Source organism: Lissotriton helveticus, chromosome 5_1, assembly GCF_964261635.1.
Source record: "Lissotriton helveticus chromosome 5_1, aLisHel1.1, whole genome shotgun sequence".
NCBI classification, from domain to species: Eukaryota; Metazoa; Chordata; class Amphibia; order Caudata; family Salamandridae; genus Lissotriton; species Lissotriton helveticus.
In genome coordinates, this window is record NC_136065.1 from 102,280,557 (window position 1) to 102,304,377 (window position 23,821).

Consider the following 23,821-nt stretch of genomic DNA (forward strand, 5'->3'; position numbering starts at 1 on the left):
GCAGGCTTGTGGACAAATGAAGGAAACTTTACTCCACCTTTATTGAGCTCTTGTAAAATCATGCTGAGCCCCTATTTCCTGGATTTTATGTTTAACTGGCAGCTCTACTCTGCTTATCTGCCGATTTGTAAAGTTTTTTGCTATTGCTGAGAAACAGCTGGTGGCTTTCTAGCCACGACAGTAAATGCCCTACTCATTAAATAGTATGCTTTTAACATATCTGCATTTGTTTTACCTGCTGTTGAGATATGTCCCGATATACCTCACCATTCATAAGCCCTTTATGTTTTTGTATCTCCAGCTGAGTGTTTGAGATTTTTCAGGACCAAATGAGAAACTGTTATCAAATACAATGCACTTTGGCCTATTTTGCACATTCGCACAGGTCACTCGTTTTTGCTGCTAAGTAATCCCCAGATAATTATCCAATGACATAGTATTGTGGATTTATGAATCACTTCATTATACGAATTTTAACAATATCATATGTTATTCATTTAGCACCTTACTGCTAAGACACAAGCAATTGCACTTTGAAATTTTTGAAATTTTCAGTTGTAAGGTTGAAGCAATGGATGAATTAACCTTACATTTTAAATGGTTCATTGTAATTGTATTGTTAGTCTCTTTAATCTGGTTTCACTTGTGATTTCCGATGTTTAGTTGTTGACAGTATCATCCATAATACATCTGCGTAGGATTTGCGTACACTGCCAAACTTTGCACCCTATTTTTGTATAACTGTTAGATTGAAGGTATGGAAGTCAAAGCAGCATGTAAGCTACTTTTTAAATGATATTTTCCTATTTATGGGATTTTAATTAATCAAACAATAAAAATGATCATCATCAGTATTTCAGGGTTTACTTTTCCCAATCCAAATCTATGGAGAAACTATAATTCAAGAGAGTGTTGGACTCAAGGTCCTCTAACTGTCTTTTATATTGATTAGGAAAAGAAGGACACAAACTACAACAGAGAACAAGTGGAACATTTAACTGTGATGATAACCCTATAGAACAGTCACTCTACTCAGTCAATATGTTGGGGTTTGTTAGACCTGACAGCCTTAGGGTGGTCTTCACCAAACATTTTGCATGCTTGCCTAATATTTTTACTCATTCTTTTTGTTGGCCTTAGTACTCTGACCATTTTACCAATGCTAACCAGAGCTAAAGTGCATGTGCTCCTTCCCTAAGACATGATTTAACTGAGCATGTAATGTACCTGCAAGTCCCTAGTACAGTGCACTCCTTTTGCCCGGGCCTGTAAATTAAATGCTACTAGTGAGTCTGCAGCACTGCTTGTGCGCCCCACTCAAGTAGCACTTAAACAAGTCTCCGGCCTGCCATTACAGAGCCTGTGTGTGCAATTTACACTGTCATGGCGCCTTTTTGTTTTTGTAGAGTTTTATATAGAGCGAACTTGAACCGAACCGGGCATGAGAGCGCATTACATAGCACTAGTTACGTTACATGAGGACACACATTCATTTTGTTAGGCACGGGGAGATTAAGTGATTTGTCCAGAATCACAGGAGGTTTAAGCGACATTACCGAGACTCGAACCAGGTTCCCCAGGTCTGAGGTCGAGTGCCCTAGCAGTTAGGCCAAATTTAAAACCCCTTGGCAAGACGTAGAATGCCCTTTAGCTCCACCTTTTATTACATATAGGACACCCCTACGGTAGGCTCTAGGTAGCCCATAGGGCAGGGTCCAATGTAACTAAAAGGAAAGAAAGACACCTACCATTAGGTTTTACATGCCCTGGTAGTGGAAAACTCCCAAACTCGTTTTTCACTACTGAGAGGCCTACCCTTCCCATAGGTTAACATTGGGAAATCCATCTTACAATTAATAAGAAGGTAATTCCTAATTAAGAGAAGGTAGAATTGTCAAGTTTAGTACCTATGGAATAGTAATATTAAATTATCTTTAATGGTAAAGTTGGATTTGTTGTTACTATACTGAAAGTGCTACTTTTCCTGCTCTAGCCATTTGGTATCTGCTTCCGGTCTCTGATCACTGGATAGGCTGGGTGAAAGTTCACTTTGTGTATTCCATCTAGGCAGCCACACACAAAGGAAGGCTGTTTGTGACTTCATGCATCTACCTGGGAGGATGGGAGGGAGGAGCTAGGCACAGCCTCACACTTACACCTGACTAGGATGTGTCATGTCTACACACAAAGAGCTACACCCCCCTTGTATTGAGTCTGGAGCCAGGGCAGTAAGAAAGGACTTCTGTGCCATCCCCACTTCAAAGGCACAACAGGATATAAGTACTGGACCTCTGACTCTACCAACTCAGTAGACGCCTGTGCTAAGGACTATCCCTCTGCTGGACTGCTGGTCTGGAATAATGCTACCGTGTTGTGCTGCCCTCCTCCCTGCTGCTCTCTCTGACTGCACCATCACAACTTGAACCCCAAGTGGCTCTAAGGGCTAGCCTACTAGCCACTTGTTCTTCAAACGACTCAGGGACATCAAAATCTTTCACACTGCTCCTGTGTCTGGTTCATTGGAAGTAGTCCCAGGTGCTTGCTCCAGCTGAACTGACGCATCCTCTGCTGCAATAGCAGAATTGACGCATCTGGAACAGAATCAGCGCATCACACTCGGAACAGCTGCATTGCTGCTACTACAGTGAGAGACGATTGACGCATCCCCTTGACTGCTTTGAGAAACCTGGCGCATTGGCTTCGGAACTAACACATCTCCGAATCAGCACTTCATCTTCTGAAACAGCACATTGCCATTGTTACATGGAGAAAATGGAAACATCACCTCAACTGCGGGATCAACACCAATGCTTCGTCCGACTGCAACTTGCATCTTCTCGTGTTTGTGACCAGGATTAAGGTACTCAGCAGCCCCTGTACAGGCCTTGTATCCGGCCCGTGTTCCATGACGGTTGGCCTGAACTCTTGACTTTGTTGCGGTCCAGTACAACCAATTAACTCTTTAAGCGCTTACTGCTTTTAAGCACTATTTTTGCATTTAAACTTTTAAAATTCATAGCTTCACTTCTACCTATTGGATCTTTGCTGTAGTGGTCTTGTTTTATTTATGAAATTAAGAGCTATTTTTCTATTTTCTAACTTGGTGTGAAATCTTTTTGTGTGGTGTTTTCACAGATTTACTGTTTTGCACAAATACTTTTACATTGCCTCTTAAATTAAGCCTACTCAGTGTCAAGCTTCCAGAGGGTGAGCACAGGTTAATTTAGGGTGCATTTGTGGCTCACCCTGACTATGAATGCGGATCCTGCTTGGACAGGGTGCATACCTCTGCCAACCAGAAACCCAGTTTCTAACAGGGTTAAGAGAAACAGATAATTGACAAGTAGAGTAACTAGTTGGTTTTCTCCAGATATTAAATAGCTTTCCTTATTTTAGAAATATGTCTTGTTGGATCAAACTGTTACTGCTATGAATTTCATAGTATATTTTGAATCTAATAGCATACGAGAACATCATGGTGAAAGAAAGAATACAAATAGGGTGATAATGTTGTGTGTAATGTAGAGCATCAATTACATTTTCATATTGTTGATAGCAAGGCAATTTCCATTGATTCTGGAATGAGCTGTGGGTTTAATCAAACTACAAAAGAAGACAGCATTGCTTGGCAATGAACGTGAGAAAACCTATTCAGAATCAAGATTTATTTTATCGGAAAGAATTGTTTCAATAAAGACGTATTGCATTTCTAAGCAACCTCATCATTTTGGAGGATAAAAAAAAAGTGTTCAAAACTGGTAATGTGCTCTCCACTGCGGAAAGGTTTCCAGGACTAGCATGGTTTGAGGTGGTTTACTTGTTATAACTAGTCCAGAAACTGAATGCTGGTGAACGGATCTGCTGTTCTATGTTCTCAGATCAAGGAGTTTGAACACTCTTGCAATAGCAATATGATGGTCTACTGTAAAATAGTTATTTTGCTAGCTTCCTAGGGCAAATTGTTGATTTAAAAAGCTGAGTCATACATTCTATTGTTGTAGAACTTTGGTTTGTCAGGTTGTCGGACGAGCCAGTTCCACCAAAGCCCCAGAAAGGCATGTGGTTCTCAGAAGTTCCCTTTTGCCTAGAAGAGCCCAGAAAATTTGAAGCAACCTGCCTCCTTTGGGATTGGATTCCAGTGTAATTTGTCATTATTGTATCTTCCAGGGTTCCTACGGGAAAAAAGAACTTGAAATACTTCTAATTACAGCAGAATGAAGCTTACCGCTCTTCTTCTCTTCCTTGCAGTGGTTGTGTGCACAGGTAAGTGTTAGTTCAATCAATTTAGTTTAGTTCAATCAATCCATTCAGTAAACCTTTTACCTGTTTGTGAAAGAGGTTGTCTGTCCTCCTGTGAGAATACAGAGTGAAACCTTCCAGGAGGGCTATTCTGAAATATTACTGGTCAGTTTGGATGCAATTAAACATGCATGGCCAGTCACTGGAATTTGAAAATCCAAAGCTCATTCTAACAGAGGATCATGTTGGGATCAAACTTTAAGGCAACATTCATCTCTTGGGCTTTACACTGGGGACATTTCCACTGGCACTGAGCTTCACCAGCCCTTCCAACTAAACCACCCCACATAGAACTCTCCTGGGAGGACACTTGTGCTGGTTTGCCACTGATCTCTCTGGTCAATGACATTCTCAAGTGCACAGGACATTTGTACATTTGTACATGAACAACGGAAGGCCTGTTTGCCCGGGTCTCACTCTCGCTTCCCCTCTTCTAGCGTCAGTGGGGGTTGGATTGGCAGCGTATTTCCAGCTTTTCCCAGTCCATTGCCCAACCACTAGCAGAAGGATGCACCTGCCTCTGCCATTTCCCTGAGCAATGTCTGCAGTTCACAAACTGCTCTGTCGAAATGGCTGGCATGGGAATCTAGGGTGCTGGCGGGGAGAGCACAGGTGGAGGATTAGCTGAAGAATTAGTCACCCGCTGCTGATCTTGTTAGGGTCACAAGAACCAAGGCTGAGGTAGGAGGGGAGAGAAGGGATGAACATCTTATGAATAAAATCTATACTACTATTATAAAGAGAGAACCCAAACCTTTGAGGCGGGTAATCTAAAAAAGTACTGCACCAATCACTACACCCAATACACCATTGTAAAGGGGAGCTGCAGCAGATGGACATAGGCTATACATCTGGACACCATATACCTTACAAAGGGGAAACGACCTTAGTGGTAAAGTAGTCCCTCGGGGGTGTTGGCCTTGTCAATGGGCATGTGAAAGTAGCGTGGGCGTGTCAAATAGAACTTCGTGGGCGTTACCGTTGTCAGAGGGGCCGAGGCTGACATCAAGTAAGAGGCGCAGCTTGAAAATAAATACATGGCCGCCGAATTCACTGTGCAAGGCATTCACCCTACATTAATGCTAATACTCACACTGTTTGCGGCGCTAAGTAATACAAAAGTACGCTTATTTGTGACCCTCAGCGTTCCTTCACATACGGGGGCACGCTTACAGAAAGGGGCGTGGCTTTCACAACCGCCCTATCACGCCACATAACTCATAACACTCACAGTACTTGCGCCGATAAATAAAAGAAAACTTTCGCCATTTATCAAGCTCGCACGTTGTCAGAGGGGGCTCTCCTAAAACAAAAGTGACGCGGCTTTGTCACGCAAGGAAGGCACTCGCCGGAACATTGACTGTAATTTACTCATAAGAGTCACACGAATTACTTTATATGTTGCGGACATCTTTTCCACATTCAACAAACCTAAAATAACTTCAGTGACTCAGCGTTCACTCGCCGCCATCAGCGTTAGCACTGTAGCACTCACAGTACTTGCGGCGCGAAGGAAAACAAAGCTTTCATCAATTCGGAAACACGCACATTCTCACTGGGGATGCACTCTTAACAAGGCTAGCCGCTTAACATTACCTCCTCGTCCTGTCTCCCTGTCCCATTCCTGATGAAGTGAGCAGCTAGTCTGCTCCACAGAACCCCTACCTAGCTGAGCTGTTGGCACTTCCCCCTAGGATGATGTCACCATCACGTGACTACAAAGGGGGAAGTGCCGGAAGAATCATCCTGTTTTTTCATTTCTGCAGTCTACGACCACGTTCCTGGCTGTGCTGTTGGAGGCTTCCTGTGCTGGTGAGTCTCCGTGTTCATTTATTTTTTATTTGCGGCGGCCTGCTCTAGCGGCCGCCTGTGTTTTTCTTCTCTGCCGTTTCCCCCGCGCTGGCTCCGTTTGTGAGGCTCCTTTATTACACGCGGCTCGCGTTAGCGGCCGTCTCTGTTTGGGGCACTATTTTATACGCGGCTCGCGTTAGCGGCCGTTTTATATTGTTCGTGCTTGCTTGCTCACCTGGCTTGGGTTGGCCTGCTCCAGCGGCCGTTCCTGGGTGTTCTCCAGTCCATTTTTCGCCCTGCTCTAGCGGGCGGGGGCTTTTCTGTGGAGCTTGGTGTCCTGCATGTTTTCAGGGGGCGATTTTTGCGGCTGGCTGGGCTTCTTATGCCGGCCCAGTTTTTTTCTCCTCCCACAGGTGTTCGGGTCCTCGGCTATATCTGGGGTCCTTGTTGGGATGTTTTTTGTCCATGTTTGTTCCTGTTGGGAGTGTTGTTTGGACTTTTTGCTTCCGCTATGGATTTGGATGCTTCTTCTTCTGCGGCCCCTCTGGATGCCCTGCACCACCTTATTAATGAGGCTGTGGCTGCTGCTTTCCTGGCTAGGGACGCGGCTGGGCCTCCTCCCAAGGTGCCTCATGTTTCTTTGGATGCGCAGGCTGATCCTGTGGATGACTTTGGTCCTGATGAGGATGAGGGTGTCCGTGGTCGTTTTGTTCAGGGTGCTGAGCTCGCTGAACTGTTTGCCCATGTGAGGTCCAACTTGGGTTTTTCTCCTCCTGCGGATGCTGTTGTTGAGGATGACTTTTTTACGCAGTATGTCCAGCCTGCTCCGGATTCTTTGCCTTTGCATAGTGCAGTGCGCAATGTGCTGTCTCACGAGTGGAAGGAGGTGGACAAGTCTTCTTTTCCTCGTTTCCTGTCCAGACGTTACCCTCTTGAGGGTTTTGCTGATGAGTTCCCTCAGGCTGTGAAAGTGGACAATTTGATGGCTGGCCTTTCCTCTCAGGGTTTGGTTGTTTCTGAGGACGCCCTTCCTGCGGACGCTGTGGATAAGCGTGTTGAAGGGGCGGTGAAGCGTTCCTATGCTGCTTCTAATTTCTCTGTCTGGGCGACTGCGTATTCCTACTATATGGTTCAGTCGCTCCTTAAGGACTTCCAGTCTCTGTCTCTTCTGCTGCAGGACGGCGAGGATGCCACGCCTCTTCTGTCTTTGATGGAGTTGCAGGTGCGTTACCTGTCGGACATTTCCTTCGACAATTTGGGGGCGGCGGCCGCTGCTTCTGGTGCGTCCATTGCTGCCCGTCGTCATCTTTGGATGCGTTCCTGGAAGGCGGACTCTTCCCAGAAGTCGGTTCTCCTTAAATTGCCTTTTGAGGGTTCGAAGGTGTTTGGTCCTCAGCTGGAGGGCATGGTCAAGCAGTCTGCGGAGAACCGCAAGCTGGTGGCTCCGGTCCGCCCTCCTTCTCGGGGTCGTGGATTTGGTTACCGTCGCGCTTTTGGGCCTCCTGCTCGTGGCGCTTCTCAGCCCTTTCGTGGCAGGGGTCGTGTCCGGGGGGCCCCTGGAAGTGCCAAGCCCCGGGCCGCTGCCGGTGTTGCCGCCTCTGCTTCCTCCTCTTCTCAATGACTGTCTGCCCTTGCCAGTTGGTGGTCGCCTCCAGTCCTTCAGCGCCCAGTGGTTGTCGGTTCCGGATGCCTGGGCAGTTCTGACTGTTTCGGAAGGTTGCCGGATCGAGTTTTCCTCTCCTCCTCCTCCGGGTTTTGTTCAGACTCCCCTGCCGCGTCTTCCTCTGCGCAGGGATGCTTTGTTGGCCGGCGTGCGACTCCTGTTGGAGAAGAGGGCTATTGTGGAGGTTCCTCCTCTGAAGAGGGGCAGGGGTTGCTATTCTATCCTCTTTCTGGTTTCAAAGAAAGACACTTCGGATCTTCGTCCTGTTTTGGATCTGAAGCGGGTCAATCGTTTCGTTGTCCATCGTCCGTTCAAGATGGTGACGCTCCAGTCCATCCTGCCTCTGGTCCTGCCGGGGGGTTTCCTGGCGTCCCTGGATCTCATGGATGCCTATCTGCACGTTCCTGTACATCCGGAAGACCAGCGTTTTCTCCGATTTGCTGTGGGGACCCTTCACTATCAGTTCCGGGTGCTCCCTTTCGGCCTTTCCTCGGCGCCCAGGGTGTTCACCAAGCTCTTGGCCCCTCTGGTGGGTATCCTTCATTCCAGGGGTCTTCTGGTTTTTCCATACCTGGATGACTGGTTGATTGTCTCTCCTTCTTTTTCGCAGGCTCTGTCGGATGTGGACCAGGTGTGTCTTCTGCTGGGGTCCTTTGGGTTCCTTATCAACCACAGGAAGTCCTCCCTGGTGCCCTCCCAGTCCCTGAAGTTCCTGGGGGCTCTCTTCCGCATGGACTTGGACATGGGTTTTCTCTCGCAGGAGCGCCAGTTGACTTTGTTTCGTCACCTTTCCTGGCTTCTGTCCCAGTCCCGGGTGTCTGCCCGTCTCTGGCTGCGGAGTCAGGGGGAGATGGCTTCCACTCTGCATCTCCTTCCTTGGTCCAGACTCCATCTGTACCCCCTGTTGCATCATATCCTGTCGCACTGGGATCCTGCCTCCTTGGACTACGAGACTCTGATCCCTGTCACTCCGGGGATTCGGGCGGATCTCTAGTGGTGGTTGTCCTCTCTCTCTCTTTCCCGGGGGTTCGATCTCCTTCCTCCTCTGTCTGTGGTCATTTTGTCCACGGATGCCAGTGCTCTGGGGTGGGGTGCCGTTCTGGGTGCCTCCAAGGCTCAGGGTCGGTGGTCCAGCTTCGAGTCCCTCCAGTCGTCGAACTGGAAGGAGTTGAGGGCAGTTTGGTTGGCTCTTCTTTGGTTCGCTCCTCTCCTTCGGGGTCAGGCGGTCTCTGTGCAGACCGACAATCAGGTGGTTCGTGCTTATGTGAATCACCAGGGGGGCATGTGTCGTGCCCTGTTTCTCCTTTCCCGGAAGATCGGCCTGTGGGCCGTGTCGAATCTCTTGTCTCTGATGGCGGTCTATCTTCCGAGGAAGGAGAATGGGCCTGCGGACTCTTTGAGCCGGGTGTTCCCTTCCTCAGTGTCCATCTGTCTGTCCCCGGATCTGTTCGATCTGATTGTCCTCCGGTTCGGCCTTCCTTGGCTGGATCTTTTTGCCTCGGAGGAATCCGCCCTTTATCCTCGGTTTTGCAGCATCGTCCCCTCTCCGCTGGCATGGGCCACCAATGCTTTCTCGATTCCTTGGTCGAGGGGTCTGCTGTTTGCCTTCCCTCCGTTTGCCTTAATTCCGAGGGTCCTTCGGAAGATTCATTGGGATCGGGCGGAGGTTCTCCTGGTTGTTCCGGAGTGGTCTCGGCGGTCTTGGTACCCCCTTCTGCTGGCCTTTTCTGTTCACCCTCATTGGCGGTTTCCCCTGTGTCCCTCCCCTCTGAGGGTTCCTCTTCTCGGCCTTGCCTCCCTGCGTCGCCTCCGGCTGGGGGTTTGGCACTTGAGAGGTTGAGTTTGCTGAATTTGGGTTGCTCGTTGGAGGTTGCCCAGTGTCTTCAGCTTTCCAGGCGTCCTTCCACCTTGCGTTCTTATGCCCGACACTGGAAGAGTTTTTCCGCTTGGTGTCTGGGGAGGGGTCTCTCTCCTGACTCCTGTGTGGCCGTGAAGGTGCTGGACTTCTTACGGGATGGTTTTGTCCTGGGGCTTGCGGTTTCTTCCCTGCGGGCGCAGTGGGCTGCCATTCTTGCCTTTCGGGGTTCCTCTGTTTCCTCTGTCTCCCCGTTGGTGGCTCGCCTTCTGCGGAGTTTCTTGCTTCAGCGTCCTGTTTCCCATTCGCCTGTGCCTCCTTGGGATCTTCCCTTGGTTCTGCGGGCTTTGACGGGTCCTCCTTTCGAGCCTTTGGACTCCGTGGCCCTGAAGTTCCTTTCTGCGAAGGTTATTTTCCTGGTGGCCATTACTTCTGGGCGGCGGGTTGGTGAGATTGGTGCGCTGATGGCTTCTCCCCCCTTCTTGCGCTGACAAGGTCATTCTCCGTCCAAGTCAGTTCTTTCTTCCTAAGGTGGTTTCTTCCTTTCACTGTCAGGAGGATATTGTTCTCCCGGTGTTTTTTCCGGTTCCTTCTTCTCCTGAAGAGGTGCTCCTCCATTCGTTGGATGTGCTGAGGGCTCTCAGCATCTACTTGGAGCGTACGGCTGGTTTTTGTAAAGTGGATTCCCTGTTCGTCACCTATGGCCTGTCGGGTATGGGGCTTCGCCCTTCTCTGTCCACCTTGTCTCGTTGGGTCAAGGGCGCTGTGGTTTCTGCTTACGATTCTGCCCACTGTCCCCTGCCTTCTTCTGTTCAGGGTTGGTCGACTCGGAGTGTTTCTTCCTCCTGGGCCATGTTCAAAGGGGCCTCGTTGAGGGACATTTGCAATGCTGCCACATGGGCTTCTCCCCACACTTTTGTTGCCCATTATCGTCTGGAGTTGGGGATGGCGGCCTCTGCTGCTTTTGGGGCTTCTGTCCTGTCTGCTGTACATGATTTGTGATTTGTACTTCTTTTTGTGGATTAAAATGGACCTGTTTCTTGCATTATTCTGGTCTGTTTTTTTCTTACTATCACCGTGTGCTTGGGTACTTGGGTATGGGCTCACTTCATCAGGAATGGGACGGGGAGACAGGACGAGGAGGTAATGCCCGGTTACTCACCGGTAATACCCATTACTCCGAGTCCTGGTCTCCCCGTCCCATTCCTGTGCCCTTCCCTCCCTCCCTGGTTTGGGGTGTCTGTGGGTGATTGTATGTGTTTCGTTCTGTTGTCTTTGGTATTTCAGGATGATTCTTCCGGCACGTCCCCCTTTGTAGTCACGTGATGGTGACATCATCCTAGGGGGAAGTGCCAACAGCTCAGCTAGGTAGGGGTTCTGTAGAGCAGACTAGCTGCTCACTTCATCAGGAATGGGACGGGGAGACCAGGACTCGGAGTAATGGGTATTACCGGTGAGTAACCAGGCATTAACTCTCTGGTGGGCCTTGCCATTCTCTAAGGTGGCTGACCTTCAAAGAAGCCGGTCTATGAGGGGGCTGACATACAACCAAAAAAAGTCAGGGGCCACACTTTAAGAAGCGCACACCCGGAAAACGTCGGGACGGGCTGGTAGTGACACAATAAAATGGATCTTGAGACCCGCAGTGGGTAAAAAATGGATGAATAACTTTTATACCAAAGAACACTGCAACTGCTGTACTAAGCACTGTTTATTAAATGCATACTGTGGTCCTGTGGACCTGCGATGGGAGTCTTTTCTTGTAGGGCCACAACATTTTTGCATTCTAAGAGCATGCTGCACAACAAACATACCTAGCCGTGGAACAGTTTTATGAATCGTACTGAACACAGGGTGGATCGTACTTCTGAAACATGTTGAGCTGCACATTGCCCTGAAGAACGTCCCAATTGGATCGAATGAAACATATTGGATGAGGAAATTTGATCATTTGTATGAATAAATTAAAATAAGGAACAATTTTGTGAACCAATTACAGCATGGACTTTGGAGTTTGTCTTTGGAAATGTGTATCAAGTTACAGGTAAATTCCTTTATGTTGCGTGGTATTCTGCACTCCTAACCTAAGGAAGACAAGAAATTGCTGTGGCCTGAATTTCACTACAGAACGACCACTGCACCTCTGTAATAATGGATTATTCGTACACAGTTATACAGTTCACCTTAAATGTGTTAAATATTGAGGTACAAAGTGTTGTCCTCCATTCAGGCGTAACAGTAAAAGAGAGCAATATATATTTTTTTGCAATCTTCTGGAAAACTTTCCAAATTTGTTTATTCAGGGTATCCAATAGTCCTCCTTTAGGGTGTATTTTACGTATAGTGCAAAATAATTTAGAGTTCACTATTAGAGTAATGCAAAATGGAGCAGTTTACCCTAGATCAGTGGTTCCCAAACTTTTTTGGCCCAAGGCTCCCTTGACCTAATTGGCAATTCGCCGTGACTCCCCCCATTTTTTACCTGTGCGCGGGATGTAAGCCCGACCTCGGGATGTACTTTACTCTTGTGAAACAGAGAACTTAGGGCCCGATGTACTAAACACTGGTAACACAATACTATAAAGCTACTGTTTTTTCATGCAGTTGTTTTTCATATAGGAAAACAGGATGGTTTTAAAAAAATTAAGTGTGACAAAGGTTTTGAAGAGTAAGGAGTGGTCCATAGAACCGCTGCCTAACCTTAAAAAATTGTGAGCAATGACAAAGGGGAAGGGGTTCTTTAGAGACCCCTCTCCATTTACAAATGGGTTGCCACTACTGTTGTGTAGTCTGTAAGATAATAATGTTTTAAAAACAGATTTCATTCATAAAAGATTAATGTTAATTTTTTTAGTATGGAGTCGCAAACTCAAATTGCACTTCGGCAACATGTTGCTGAATCCCAATTTGTGTTTAGTACATACCAAAAAGCCATTTTTCTGTCATACATTTTGCTAATCAGACCCTTTGGAATCACAAAAATCCTTAGTACACTAGCCCTAAACGTCAGCTTTAGAAATGGTCTATACTTTATTTATGCATCTATGCAAAGTAATGACAGTGTAGGGCTCATTAAGTGTAAACTGGAGACGGATTAAAGCGGTTATAGATTCCCTCATTTAAACATGTTAACATTTTCACTGGCAGCTTGTGAGAAATTGATTGTGTTGGAGGGTGACAGTGCCTAACTAAGGATAAACTTAATGCCTGAAAGGCACTTCAGAATTGTATGAGTAACGCCCGAGGAGACGGCACCAAATATGGCATCCAAATATAATGAAAGCACACACATGTCCCTAGATGCCCTTTCAAAATATCCTCCGGTGGCAGATATAATACAGCCCCCCCAGTAACTAATCTGACAGTGTGCTCAGGTGCAGTGGACAATCCAAGTGGGATTCCTGCTCGAAGCGGCGGGGTGCAGAGTAGGGGGTCTCTCAATGGGGAGGTCACTCCTTCCCTCAACTTTTTGTTTTGTTCCGCGGCCCCCCGCCCCTCCTTTGTTTTACAAGAGTGAGTTCACACAGAGCTCTGCCCACCCATCCCCTCAGAGCGCCACACACTGCAGCTGGGACTGCTCCTCCGATGCAGGGGCCTTTTAATTGTGTGTTTCAGGAAACACACAAATAAAAGGCCCCTGCATCGGAGGAGCAGGCACGCCAGTGTAGGTGCGTTAAACAGATAGCAGGACCGACGATGTGGGTATATTTTTACGACGAAGCGCACACTGTCAGTGTTTTATTTTGGTCATAAAAGACAATAAGTATTGCTTTAGATAGCCTTTACATGTTGAGCTGCCTGCCAGGATCCTGTGATAAAGATCAATAAATAATTCATACACCCATATCACTTATCTATACTAATATTATAAAGAGAGAGCCCTAACCTTTGAGGCGGGTAATCTCAGTAACCACAGCACCAATCACAACACTCAATACAGCATTGGAAAGGGCAGTTGCAGCAGAAGGACATAGGCTATACGGATGGCCACCATATACATTTGAAAGGTAAAAGAACGTTGCCAGCAAAGTAGTCCCTTGTGGGCGTGTGCGTGGGCAGGGCGCGGCATGACGACAAAAAAAAACGTTCCTTAAACGTGTGCGTTGTGCTCGGGGCGTGTACTGGGGGTGTGACAAAGGCTGGGGGCGTGTGCTAGGGGCGTGACAAAAATGGGCGCGGCAATTGCTTAATTGCGGAGAGCAAGGGGCAAGTCAAACGACAATGGGCGCGGCAATTGCGGAATTGCACGGGAGCAAGGGGCGTGGCCAATGGGCGCGGAAATGCACGGGAGCAAGAGCGTTCAATGGGCGCCTGAGTTCAGCTGGAGGCGCGCCAATTGCGCAATTGCGCGGGAGCAAGGGCCGTGACAAACGACAATGGGTGCGCCAATTGCGGAATTGCACGGGAGCAAGGGCCGTGGACAATGGGCGTGGCAATCGGCCGCCAACAATCGCGCCACATTCATAAATTATGATGCCAATCGCGCACCTGGGCGTATGCGTTCAATGGGCGTCTGTGTTCAGCTGGAGGCATGGTAAGTAACCGTTCGCTCTACTCACTTGTGGGCCTGCACGTTGTGCTGGGGGCGTGGCACACATACTGGGGCCGAATGTAGTGTGTGCCTTGTGCTGGGTGCGTGTCAAACAGACTGGGGCCCAATGCCGTTGGTGCTTCACTAAATTGCCGTTACGTTCCTGCCTTCACGTGGGTCCTAAAAAAATAATATTACCGGGAAATAACTTTCAAGTCACATAATTCGCATTGTAATACGGTTGCCGCTGGAGCCGGGCCTCAAGCGGGGGGCACACGCCACTGAGCGTCCCTGCAGGGACAATAACTGCAGCGTCTCCTGCGCGCTGTCACTCAACTCTCTGCATTAACTAATTTACACACGGCGCACAACATCAACCAGGGCTGAAGCCGGCCTCAAGCGGCGGCTGACGCGACTAAGCGGCCCTGCTGGCACACTAAACTTCAAACTGACTGCCCTTTCCCACACGTGCAGCGTCTCTAGCGCGACCTGTCACTCACTCAACTCTTCATACCCGGACAACGTCGGGACGGGCTGCTAGTATAAAATATAGGCAACAAAAATATCGCAGAAAAAATATCGAGGACATAAATATCGACTTGCACATATAGAATTTTTCTTAGGGTACCATTAAGAATAGTGAGATATTTAAAGGACATATTGAGCCTTCCCCACTGCAACTCTTTAACAGCCATCAATTTATGAATCAAACAGTCAGCAGCTGTTTTTTTTAGAAGTGCAGTATTTGGCTCCTCACCGGGTCCACTTACCATGTTCTATAAGATGCTACAACCACCCAGTGAAAGGCTTACACAAGAGGGAAAAGGCACAAGCAGTTGTGTGCCATTTCTTCATGTGTACATATTGCGAGGTAAGTGAAAATGGCGCTAGTTCTTTTTTTCTACTTCACCTTACTCCAAGCTGTAAACAGATGATAAAATGGAGTTCACAATGGACACCTGAACAAGCACAAAATACATTCTCGGTATCACAACCAGTGAATGTGGGTTTCACTTTTTGTTCTTGAAAACAATAAAAAACAACTTGCAGAATATTTATTTGTTCTTAATTTCCCAAATGTTTTAAATGGGAGGTAAAGTCCAGTATGAGTAGAAATTGCAGCACACACCTTTACTACTAAATTTAGCACAAAGATGCTATAGACAGTAGGTGTAGCTGTTGGTAATCCTATGGTTATAAACATATCTATTCTGAGTTCTTAGAATTAATTGTAATGCTTGTCACTAACCACCTGTAAGCTTAATAACATTTAGGATGATGACAATTTCTAAACTAGCCAGTGTGAGAAATTGGGTTGTTGGTTGACTGGGCTGCAAGCCATGGTCAAGCAACTGCCACAATATCCTGCAGGATAAACCAAAAAAGTTACTAAATTAACCAGTGCTTAATCCTGGGTAGGTGGCAGCAAAGGCAGCCGGGGTAGTAAAAAAGTGAAAAAACAACACAGGAAAAATCCCAAATCATTTTTGGAAAGTAGTGTACAGTTTAATACATTTTTTATACCAAAAAGACAAAAATCTAATCACTAGAAACAGATTTATGAATTTTTACATGTTTAAGTGAAATATAGCACCTAAAAGTTCAACGCATCAACTGCGGACATCTGTCGCAAGAGTCAGAGAGAAAGTTGAAAGTTAAGGCCGACTTCGATGGACAGCGGTTCAGATACAAGAAGTAGATTGGTCCCGGACAGCACTTACTTAGTTTTGAGAGAAAAGTGCCTGAGAACATTGAAGTTCAGTGGGCTATCCAGTTCCTACCTTAGGGGTGACATATGTAATAAAAGAAAGCTTAAGGCTTGACAAGGGGTTTTAAATGCCAAGTCAACATGGCAGTGTGACACTGCATTCAGGCTGCGGCGGCAGGCCTGGGACAAGTTTTAGAGTGCTATGTAGGTGGGTGGCAGAATAAGTTCTGCGGGCCCATTGGGTGCATCTAACTTACAGGCCCTGGATACATATTGTATACCACTCTACAAGGGACTTGCAAGTAAACTAAATATGCCAATTAAGTACATGTCAATCAAACCATGTACACAGCATCCAAAGGCCAACAGAAGCAAAAATCCAGAAAAAGGGAGGCAGGCAGGCTAAAGATTTTTGGGGGAGACCACCCTAAGGCTGTCAGGTCTAACAGCCAGTTATATCAATAATGGTCATAATGTATTACCTGAAGGTGCCCAGCCACTGTAGTTAGCAAACCTCAAGCAGACTACAAGCACAATTCTAGGCACTGACAGTGTTAATCACCTGTTGCATACTAGAGTCATGGAACTGGTAAAGAGATATCATCCAGGTCACAGAACTGCTGCCGATGGATTTATGAAATGTTGATTTTAGTGAGGGTAGACCAAGTGGAAGATTCAGGGATACCCTCAAATGATAACAAAGACCAACACTGATACAGTTGTATAACTTTGCCCTCTCAGGAGGCAGTCAAGCTCAGTAATAATTGCCTTCAGGAGTGAGTGTTAGAGGATTTTGTTTCCTTTTCAAAAAGTGTTTGGTGTTGAAATTTTGGAAGTGTCTCTCCACCTGCCCGCCAGTTTAATAGAAAATAATCTCTGCTATTTAGTCAGAAGCCGCCTAACTGGCAGAGATGATGTATCATTCAAATGGACCCGCAGGCTTCCTGCTAGAGGAATTCAGGTTCATGGGCGTGCATACACCAAAGTGTCAGGAGTTGGGAAAGTGACAACACATGCCCTTTGACCCCAATGCAATCACAGAAAGCAACTTGATATGACCTTTGACCCACTGTCACCCTCCCCTCGGCTGTTTGTGAACTGATTATCTCTGTATCTGCAGCTCTTAGCTACCACTGTCTCATCTGCCTCTATGTAGCATCTCTCACCAGGCTTCCTCTCTCTGTCTGTCGGCTGTCTCTTTATCACTGGTCTGTGTCTTTATCACCTATCACTTTCACCTGTCTTTCTTTCTTTCATACATGTGCATATCTCTCTCATACATGTCACCTCTATCTGATGTCTCCTTAACCCCTTTTTGATATCTCCCACATATCCCCTCTTAATCTCTTGATCTTTCACCATTCTCTCTGCGCTGTCCTCACCCTGCTGTTCCTTTTGTTGTTTTACCCTCATGTAATGTTGCCTCTCAGTCTTTCCCCCTTTTTCCCTTCTCCCTTCTCGGTTTCTTGCTCCCTCCACATGCTCAGGGGCAGCAGGAGACACCTTCTTACAGTGCCCTGCACCACTTTATACATTATTGTTTTTCCGGTTTGTTACTTTCCTCTGAGTTCAGGGGTCGCCTCTCATACACACTGCTAGAGGTCGCAGAAGGCAAGCCAGGAGTCGCAGCTGTGACCCCTGTCGGTCCTTAAATGACACCCATGTTCAGGTTTGACGTCAAGTCACAGGACGCAACCACGGTTCCTGGTACCGACACGTCACATCAGAAGACCGAGGGTCAGACAATCATATTTATTTATTTTTATTTATTTATGCGTTTTTATATAGCGCAGACGTTACCCGAAGGCGTAAGAGCGCTTCACAAAAGGAACAGAAAATTACAAGTGAACAAATTACAAAAGCAGACGATAAGTTACATGAGGTAAAAGTGACAATTGTGAGCCAACAAAATACATGAGGTAGCAAACAGTGCATTACAGGAGGAAAGAGTGACAAGTGTGCAGGTTACAAGAGAAAACAAAATACAATTAGAGGTAATATACTGCAATATAAGCTAGACACAGAGGCACAAGAACAAACGTTACGTAGGCAAAGGTGGCACTTGTGCAAGTATCAAAAGCAAACAAAATGTGAGAGGTAGCAAACAGTGTGTTACAAGAGAAAAGTGGCGTGTGCATGTTACAAAAGAGAACCAAACACAGGTACAAGGATAATACTGCAATAAATGGCAAACACTCCAACCACAAGAACACACTGGGAAGGCACTTCCATACTCATCGAGAATAGAATTTTCAATAATGGGAGGTCTTCCTTCAGATAATAGAGAGGAAGAGAATTACTTTTGGAGGTGTCTTTGGAGGAGGAGAACTTTGAGGTCTGTTTTGAAGACCTGGGAGGAGGAAGAGGAGCTGTGAGGAGATGGAATAGAATGCGGGTGGCAGGGTGAGAGTGAAATACTGGGAGGGGGACAGGGGAGGGAGGAGAGTGGAGAGACAGGGGTAAGAGCGCTGAGGGGGCTGCAGGGGTAAGAGAGAGGTGTCATGCTGGTGGAAGGAGCAGTGAGGCCTGAGAGAGTGGGGGCAGATAGAGAGACTGGGGGAGACCCGATAGACAGGCTCTTTGAGAAGACCAGGAGGAGAGAGGCTGAGACTGGTGTGTAGAACGGAGAGACTACAGGGAAACAGAAGAGACTGTGAGTGAGTGGGGGCGCTGGGAGAAAGAGGAGGCGTAGGAGGGGAGAGCAGAAAGGCTGACGGGGCAGCAGAGGAACAGAACAGACTGTGAGTGAGTGGGGGCGCTGGGAGGAAGAGGAGGCGGAGGAGGGGAGAGCAGAAAGGCTGAGGGGGCAGCAGAGGAACAGAGCAGACTGTGAGTGAGTGGGGGCACTGGGAGGAAGAGGAGGCGGAGGAGGGGAGAGCAGAAAGGCTGAGGGGGCAGCAGAGGAACAGAGCAGACTGTGAGTGAGTGGGGGCACTGGGAGGAAGAGGAGGCGGAGGAGGGGAGAGCAGAAAGGCTGAGGGGGCAGCCAGGGCCGTTTCTACCATTAGGCAGGACTAGGCACTTGCCTAGGGCGGCAAAAGGGGGAGGGCGGCATAAAACATGAGTTTGTGCTGACCCTATCCAACATTTCACAAGGCTGGTTCATTTGTAACAAACCACGAGGGTAACCTGTGCTCGGTAGAGAAAGCACTTCTGAAAAACATAACGTAGTTGACAACAACTTAAAAAGGGGCGACACAGGTTGCAGGCACCAAAACGCTGCACGGTCATTTGTGTGCCTTTTATTTGATAGAGTTATGTTTTTTGTACAGTGTCTGTCAAAAAGGTGTTTATGTATATAAACAAACCGAGATGCCTTTCGAACCGTTGGAAACAAATATATCTAAAGGAAAAACCTTATTTAGCTATAGGCAAAAAATTAAGTTTTCTCTTTTATATGTAGAGAATAAGAACTGTACTAAAAGTTATGTGCTCATGAGCGAGAAAAAACGTGAGGTTTGATAACTATTTAAAGTCCAATTTGATGTACTTACTGATTTTCCTAGTAGTATGGTTATGTGTATATACTTGTACACCCTTTCTTTCGGAGCATGTAGGATATCTGTCGCAGCTGGGAGTCCTATGGGCTAGATTTCAGACTAGGACACACTGAGGGAAGCATCTCCTTCAAATTCGGCAGCAAAGACAAGTTTTATTTATTTTATTTATTTATTTTTTACATTTGTATGGTGCACAGCTACCCAAAAAGGGTTTCCCGGCGCCGATGATTCTTCTATGAACGGAGGTAACGGTAAAGCATTTATACTTATTTCTGGAAGAGCCAGGTCTTTATATTCTTTCTGAAACTGGCGTAGTTTTCTTCCTTGCGAATATAGGGGGGGAGTTTGTTCCACAAGGAAGGCCCTAGTACAGAGAAGGATCTACCTCCTATTCTTGCCAATTTGAATCTCGGGGTCGAAAAATTTGCTGCGGTCAGAGAACGCAGTTCTCTTCCCGGGGTGTAGGGGGTCGCTAGGGATAAAAGATACTTTGGTGCGGTGCCGGATTTGATCCTAAACATGTAGCCCAGGGCTTTGAACCTGATGCGGTTTTCTACCCTGAGCCAATGTAGGTCATTCAGATGTTTCGACACACTAGCAGTTTTTGGAATTTTACAAAGTAATCTTGCAGCCGAGTTTTGGACAAGTTGTAAACGTTTAATGACTGCTTGATTCGAGCCCAGATAAAGGATATTGCCGTAGTCAAGCCGTGATGTAATGAGTGCATTGACTACGGTCTTTTGCATTGCAAGGGGCAGCATCCAGAGGATCTTTCTCAACCATTTCAAGATGGTGAAACAGAGACAAACCACTTTGTTTGCTTGAAGTTTCATCGAGAGGGTATTATCGATGATGACCCCCAGATTTCTTACGTGGGTGGCAGGGGTGGGGATACTGCCTAGCTCAGAAGGCCAATGGGAGGCGTTCCATAGGTGTTTGTTTTTTTCCAGGAGGAGGATTTCGGTTTTATCACCGTTTAGTTTCAGCTGGTTAGTAGACATCCAGCTGAAGATTTTTTGAAGCCCTTGTTTAAGGGTGGACGGGGCCGTAGGCTTAGACTCTGACAGTGAGAAGACGATTTGAGAGTCGTCTGCATATGTCCTCAGAGTGAGTCCCGCCCTGTCAGCTAAATCAGCCAGGGGTCTGAGATAGAGATTAAAAAACAAAGGGCTCAGAATGGAGCCCTGGGGTACACCATGCGGAGTTCTAATCGTGTCCGAACAAGCGATGGGGGATGAAATCTGAAAAGTTCTCTGGGACAAAAAAGACTCAATCCATTTGAGTGCTTTACCCTGTATACCATTTCTCCCAAGAGTGGCCAGGAGTTTGGTGTGAGAGATGGTATCAAATGCCGCACTCAAATCAAGCAAAATGAGTGCGACTGTCTGGCCATCATCTAGGAGTTTCCTGATGGTTTCGGTTACTCCCAGCAGAGCTGTTTCGGTGGAGAAACCCGCTCTGAAACCCGACTGTGATGGATGGAGGAGTGAATTAGCTTCGGTGAAGAGAGTGAGGGCGGAGTGGATGTGTCTTTCAAGTAATTTTGAAAAAAAGGGGAGGAGTGATATGGGTCGGTAGCTTGCAGGTAATTCAGGGTCTGCTGAGGGTTTTTTCAAGAGCGGGCATACCATCGCATGTTTCCAGAGTGATGGAACTGAGGAGAGCTGGAGAGAAGAGTTAAGAGTTTCAGCAATGATGGTCAAGGCTGGGTCATCCAGTTGTCTGAAAACAGTGGCGGGTAATGGGTCACAGGGGGAACCAGATTTGACGGTTTTGAGGGTAGATTTCAATGATTCCAGGGTGATGTGAGGCCAGTGATCAAGGGTGTTAAAGTTCGTTGACCACGAGGGCATTTCCTCACTAGGATCATGTGCAGGGGTGTTTCTGGGGATATCGGAAATAATTTTTTCAATTTTGTCACTAAAAAAAGACGCAAGGTCTTGGCATTGTTTCCTATCCAAAGGGCGAGCTGTAGCAGCCGTGTTTGCGCCTGCAAGGTCTTTGACTGTATTAAACAGCGTTCTTGCCTTGTTTGGCGCAGTGTCAATGGTATTTGCCACGTAAAGGGCACACGCCTTAGCACATGCAGAATGATACTCATTTCTGGCTTTGTGGTATGCCACTTTTTTGTCGTGGGCATAGTCCTTGCGCCACTTTCTTTCTAGAGATTTACATTTTGATTTTTCGATCTTCAGGTTCTCATTGAACCACGGGGCTGGGGGACGGTGGGTGTTACTTTTTAGCCGAGAAAGAGGGAGGCAGTTTTCGCCGGCCTTTTCAAGCCATGAATGTGTGGATGTGGCGATACTTTCCATGTCAGGGCCAGGGGCCGGGGGATTCATAGATAGCATTTTGTTGAGTTTTTCCATATCCAGCAACTTCCAGTTTCTCATGGAGGATATAGGGCAGGATTTGTTAGGTTGAGAGGGTAATAGCAGTTTTAGGCAGAATTGAACAAGGTGATGGTCTGACCAGGCAGTGGGGGTCGTGTTAAGCCATTTCAGTTCCGGAATGTTGGAAAAAATAGGGTCCAACAAGTGTCCTGCCCGGTGAGTAGGCCCAGAGTTAAGTAGCGTTAAGTTCAATGCTACTAGATCATCCAGTAAATTATTGCATGTCACACTAGCGGGGTCGTCAAAATGCAGATTTAGATCTCCCAGAAGGGAGAAGTTTTTAGAGGAGAGATGAAAAGGTGTGATGTAGTTAGCCAGGCTTGCTGCCCATGTACTGGCATTCCCAGGAGGTCTGTATATTAGGATGCCGGAGACTGTAAAGTTGGGGGTAAGAGTTAATTTGAAAAAAGCCGCTTCACAGTCAGGGATATTGACGGGTTCAAGCGTGCATGTAAGTTCTCTATTGAATATAATAGCAATTCCCCCGCCCACTTGACCCTTGCGATCTTTCCTAACTATGGCATAGTTAGGGGGAGGGCAGTGGCTATGTCAGGACCCGCACTTTCGTGCAGCCACGTTTCAGTTAAAAATAAAGCACTGGGATTGTTATCTAGTAGAAGGTTAAAACCGAGGGAAGCGAAAGTAAAAGCGACCCTGGGGGCGGCCATCTTGAGTCAAGGCGAGTCAGCGGCAGATAAAGACAAACACCGAAGAAGAGGCACTCCATGACACTGGGGAAACAACGGGCTAAACCCTGAGGCGGGAGGTACATAAGGTAGACTTCGCTGACCCGCAGAAGGAGAGGGAGCAAGAAGGCATTTGTGAGGCAGCGGAGCCTGCCAGAGTAACACAAGATGGCGGCAAGCAAAACAGCGAATGAATAAAAGCCACACGCTCCGAAAATGAGAAAAGGCAGAGAGGGAGCAACCAGTAGCTACCTGCTGTGGCTGCTCGTTTGAAGAGGAATCACGAATGCCGGTCAGCGAAGCAACCCCCACAGAAGCCTAACAGCGGTAAACACACCGCAGAAGCAGAAACTAAAAGCAACACTGGGGGCAGCCATTTTGTGTCAAGGCGAGGCAGCGATAAATAAGGACAACGCTAACACCCCACGACACTGGGGGTGCAGACAGACAAACCCTGAGGCGGGAGGCACACAGAAGGACGCGCTGGGGCGAAGTTAAGCGAGAGGCTGGTCGAATACGGGCAACTAGCATACCGAATAATAAGGACACAGACCTAACCTCGAAACCAGCCCTTAGCAACACCAATCCTCCAGGTATGACTATCCAGCCAACAGCGACGGCAAACAGGAACTAATCAGGGCCTCTGGAGACGCCCTCGGTCAAGGCAGCGTACCACCGCAGGCACCGGATGCACCCGCAAACACGCACGGGATAGAACCAGAGGGGTAATCCCAACACAGCAAGTGAGAGACACAGATGCAAGCGTTCGCTGCAGGCAGAACCGAGCACTGAAACCACAGCCAGCAGACAACAGGAGAGCGTGGGCAGCAACCGAGCTCTAGCATACCTAGAAACTAGGGTAACGGCCAACAAAAGAGCTGGCTTCCGCCAAGACCAGGACAAGGACAATAAGGTGGCCAAGCAGATTCAGGCTAGAGAGCACACCCGAAACCAAAGACACCGCAAGTGTTATCCCCAACAGATCACACCCAGCCAATCAACAGAAAGACGACAGATTTAGCACACATCTAGTGAGAAGAGGCTTCGACAAAATGGCAGGAGGAGAGGACAAAACAACCAATGAAAACAAGAAAGTAAGGAAGGACACTACCGAATCCCCATCGAAGATGAAAAACCACCCCACAAATGAAATAACTCTAGTCACACTCCTCAAGAAGATAAATGAAGGCAATGAGCTAGCGAAAGCCACAAAAAAAACTATAGACAATATGCAAATGGAACTCACAGCCATAAGAGCCGATCAGAGCAAAATGAACGGCAGAATCGACGGGGCCGAGGAAAGGATAAGTGACCTAGAAGACAATACCTCCAAAACCAATAAAGACCTGCACTACGTGGTTAAAACAACAAGCGACCTACAGAAGATGCTGGCAG

General features: G+C 47.3%; 1 protein-coding gene across 1 annotated transcript in view; it reads left to right on the plus strand.

Annotated features, from left to right (window-relative positions):
- The first annotated feature begins 4,164 nt into the window (after positions 1–4,164).
- The window catches only part of LOC144752989 (CD59A glycoprotein-like), a 31,514-nt gene continuing 11,857 nt past the window's right edge, over positions 4,165–23,821 (plus strand). The window contains exon 1 of the mRNA XM_078640800.1: positions 4,165–4,263. Coding sequence (XP_078496926.1) covers positions 4,215–4,263 — 49 coding nt within the window. The 5' untranslated portion in view covers positions 4,165–4,214. The remainder of the gene's footprint in view (positions 4,264–23,821) is intronic.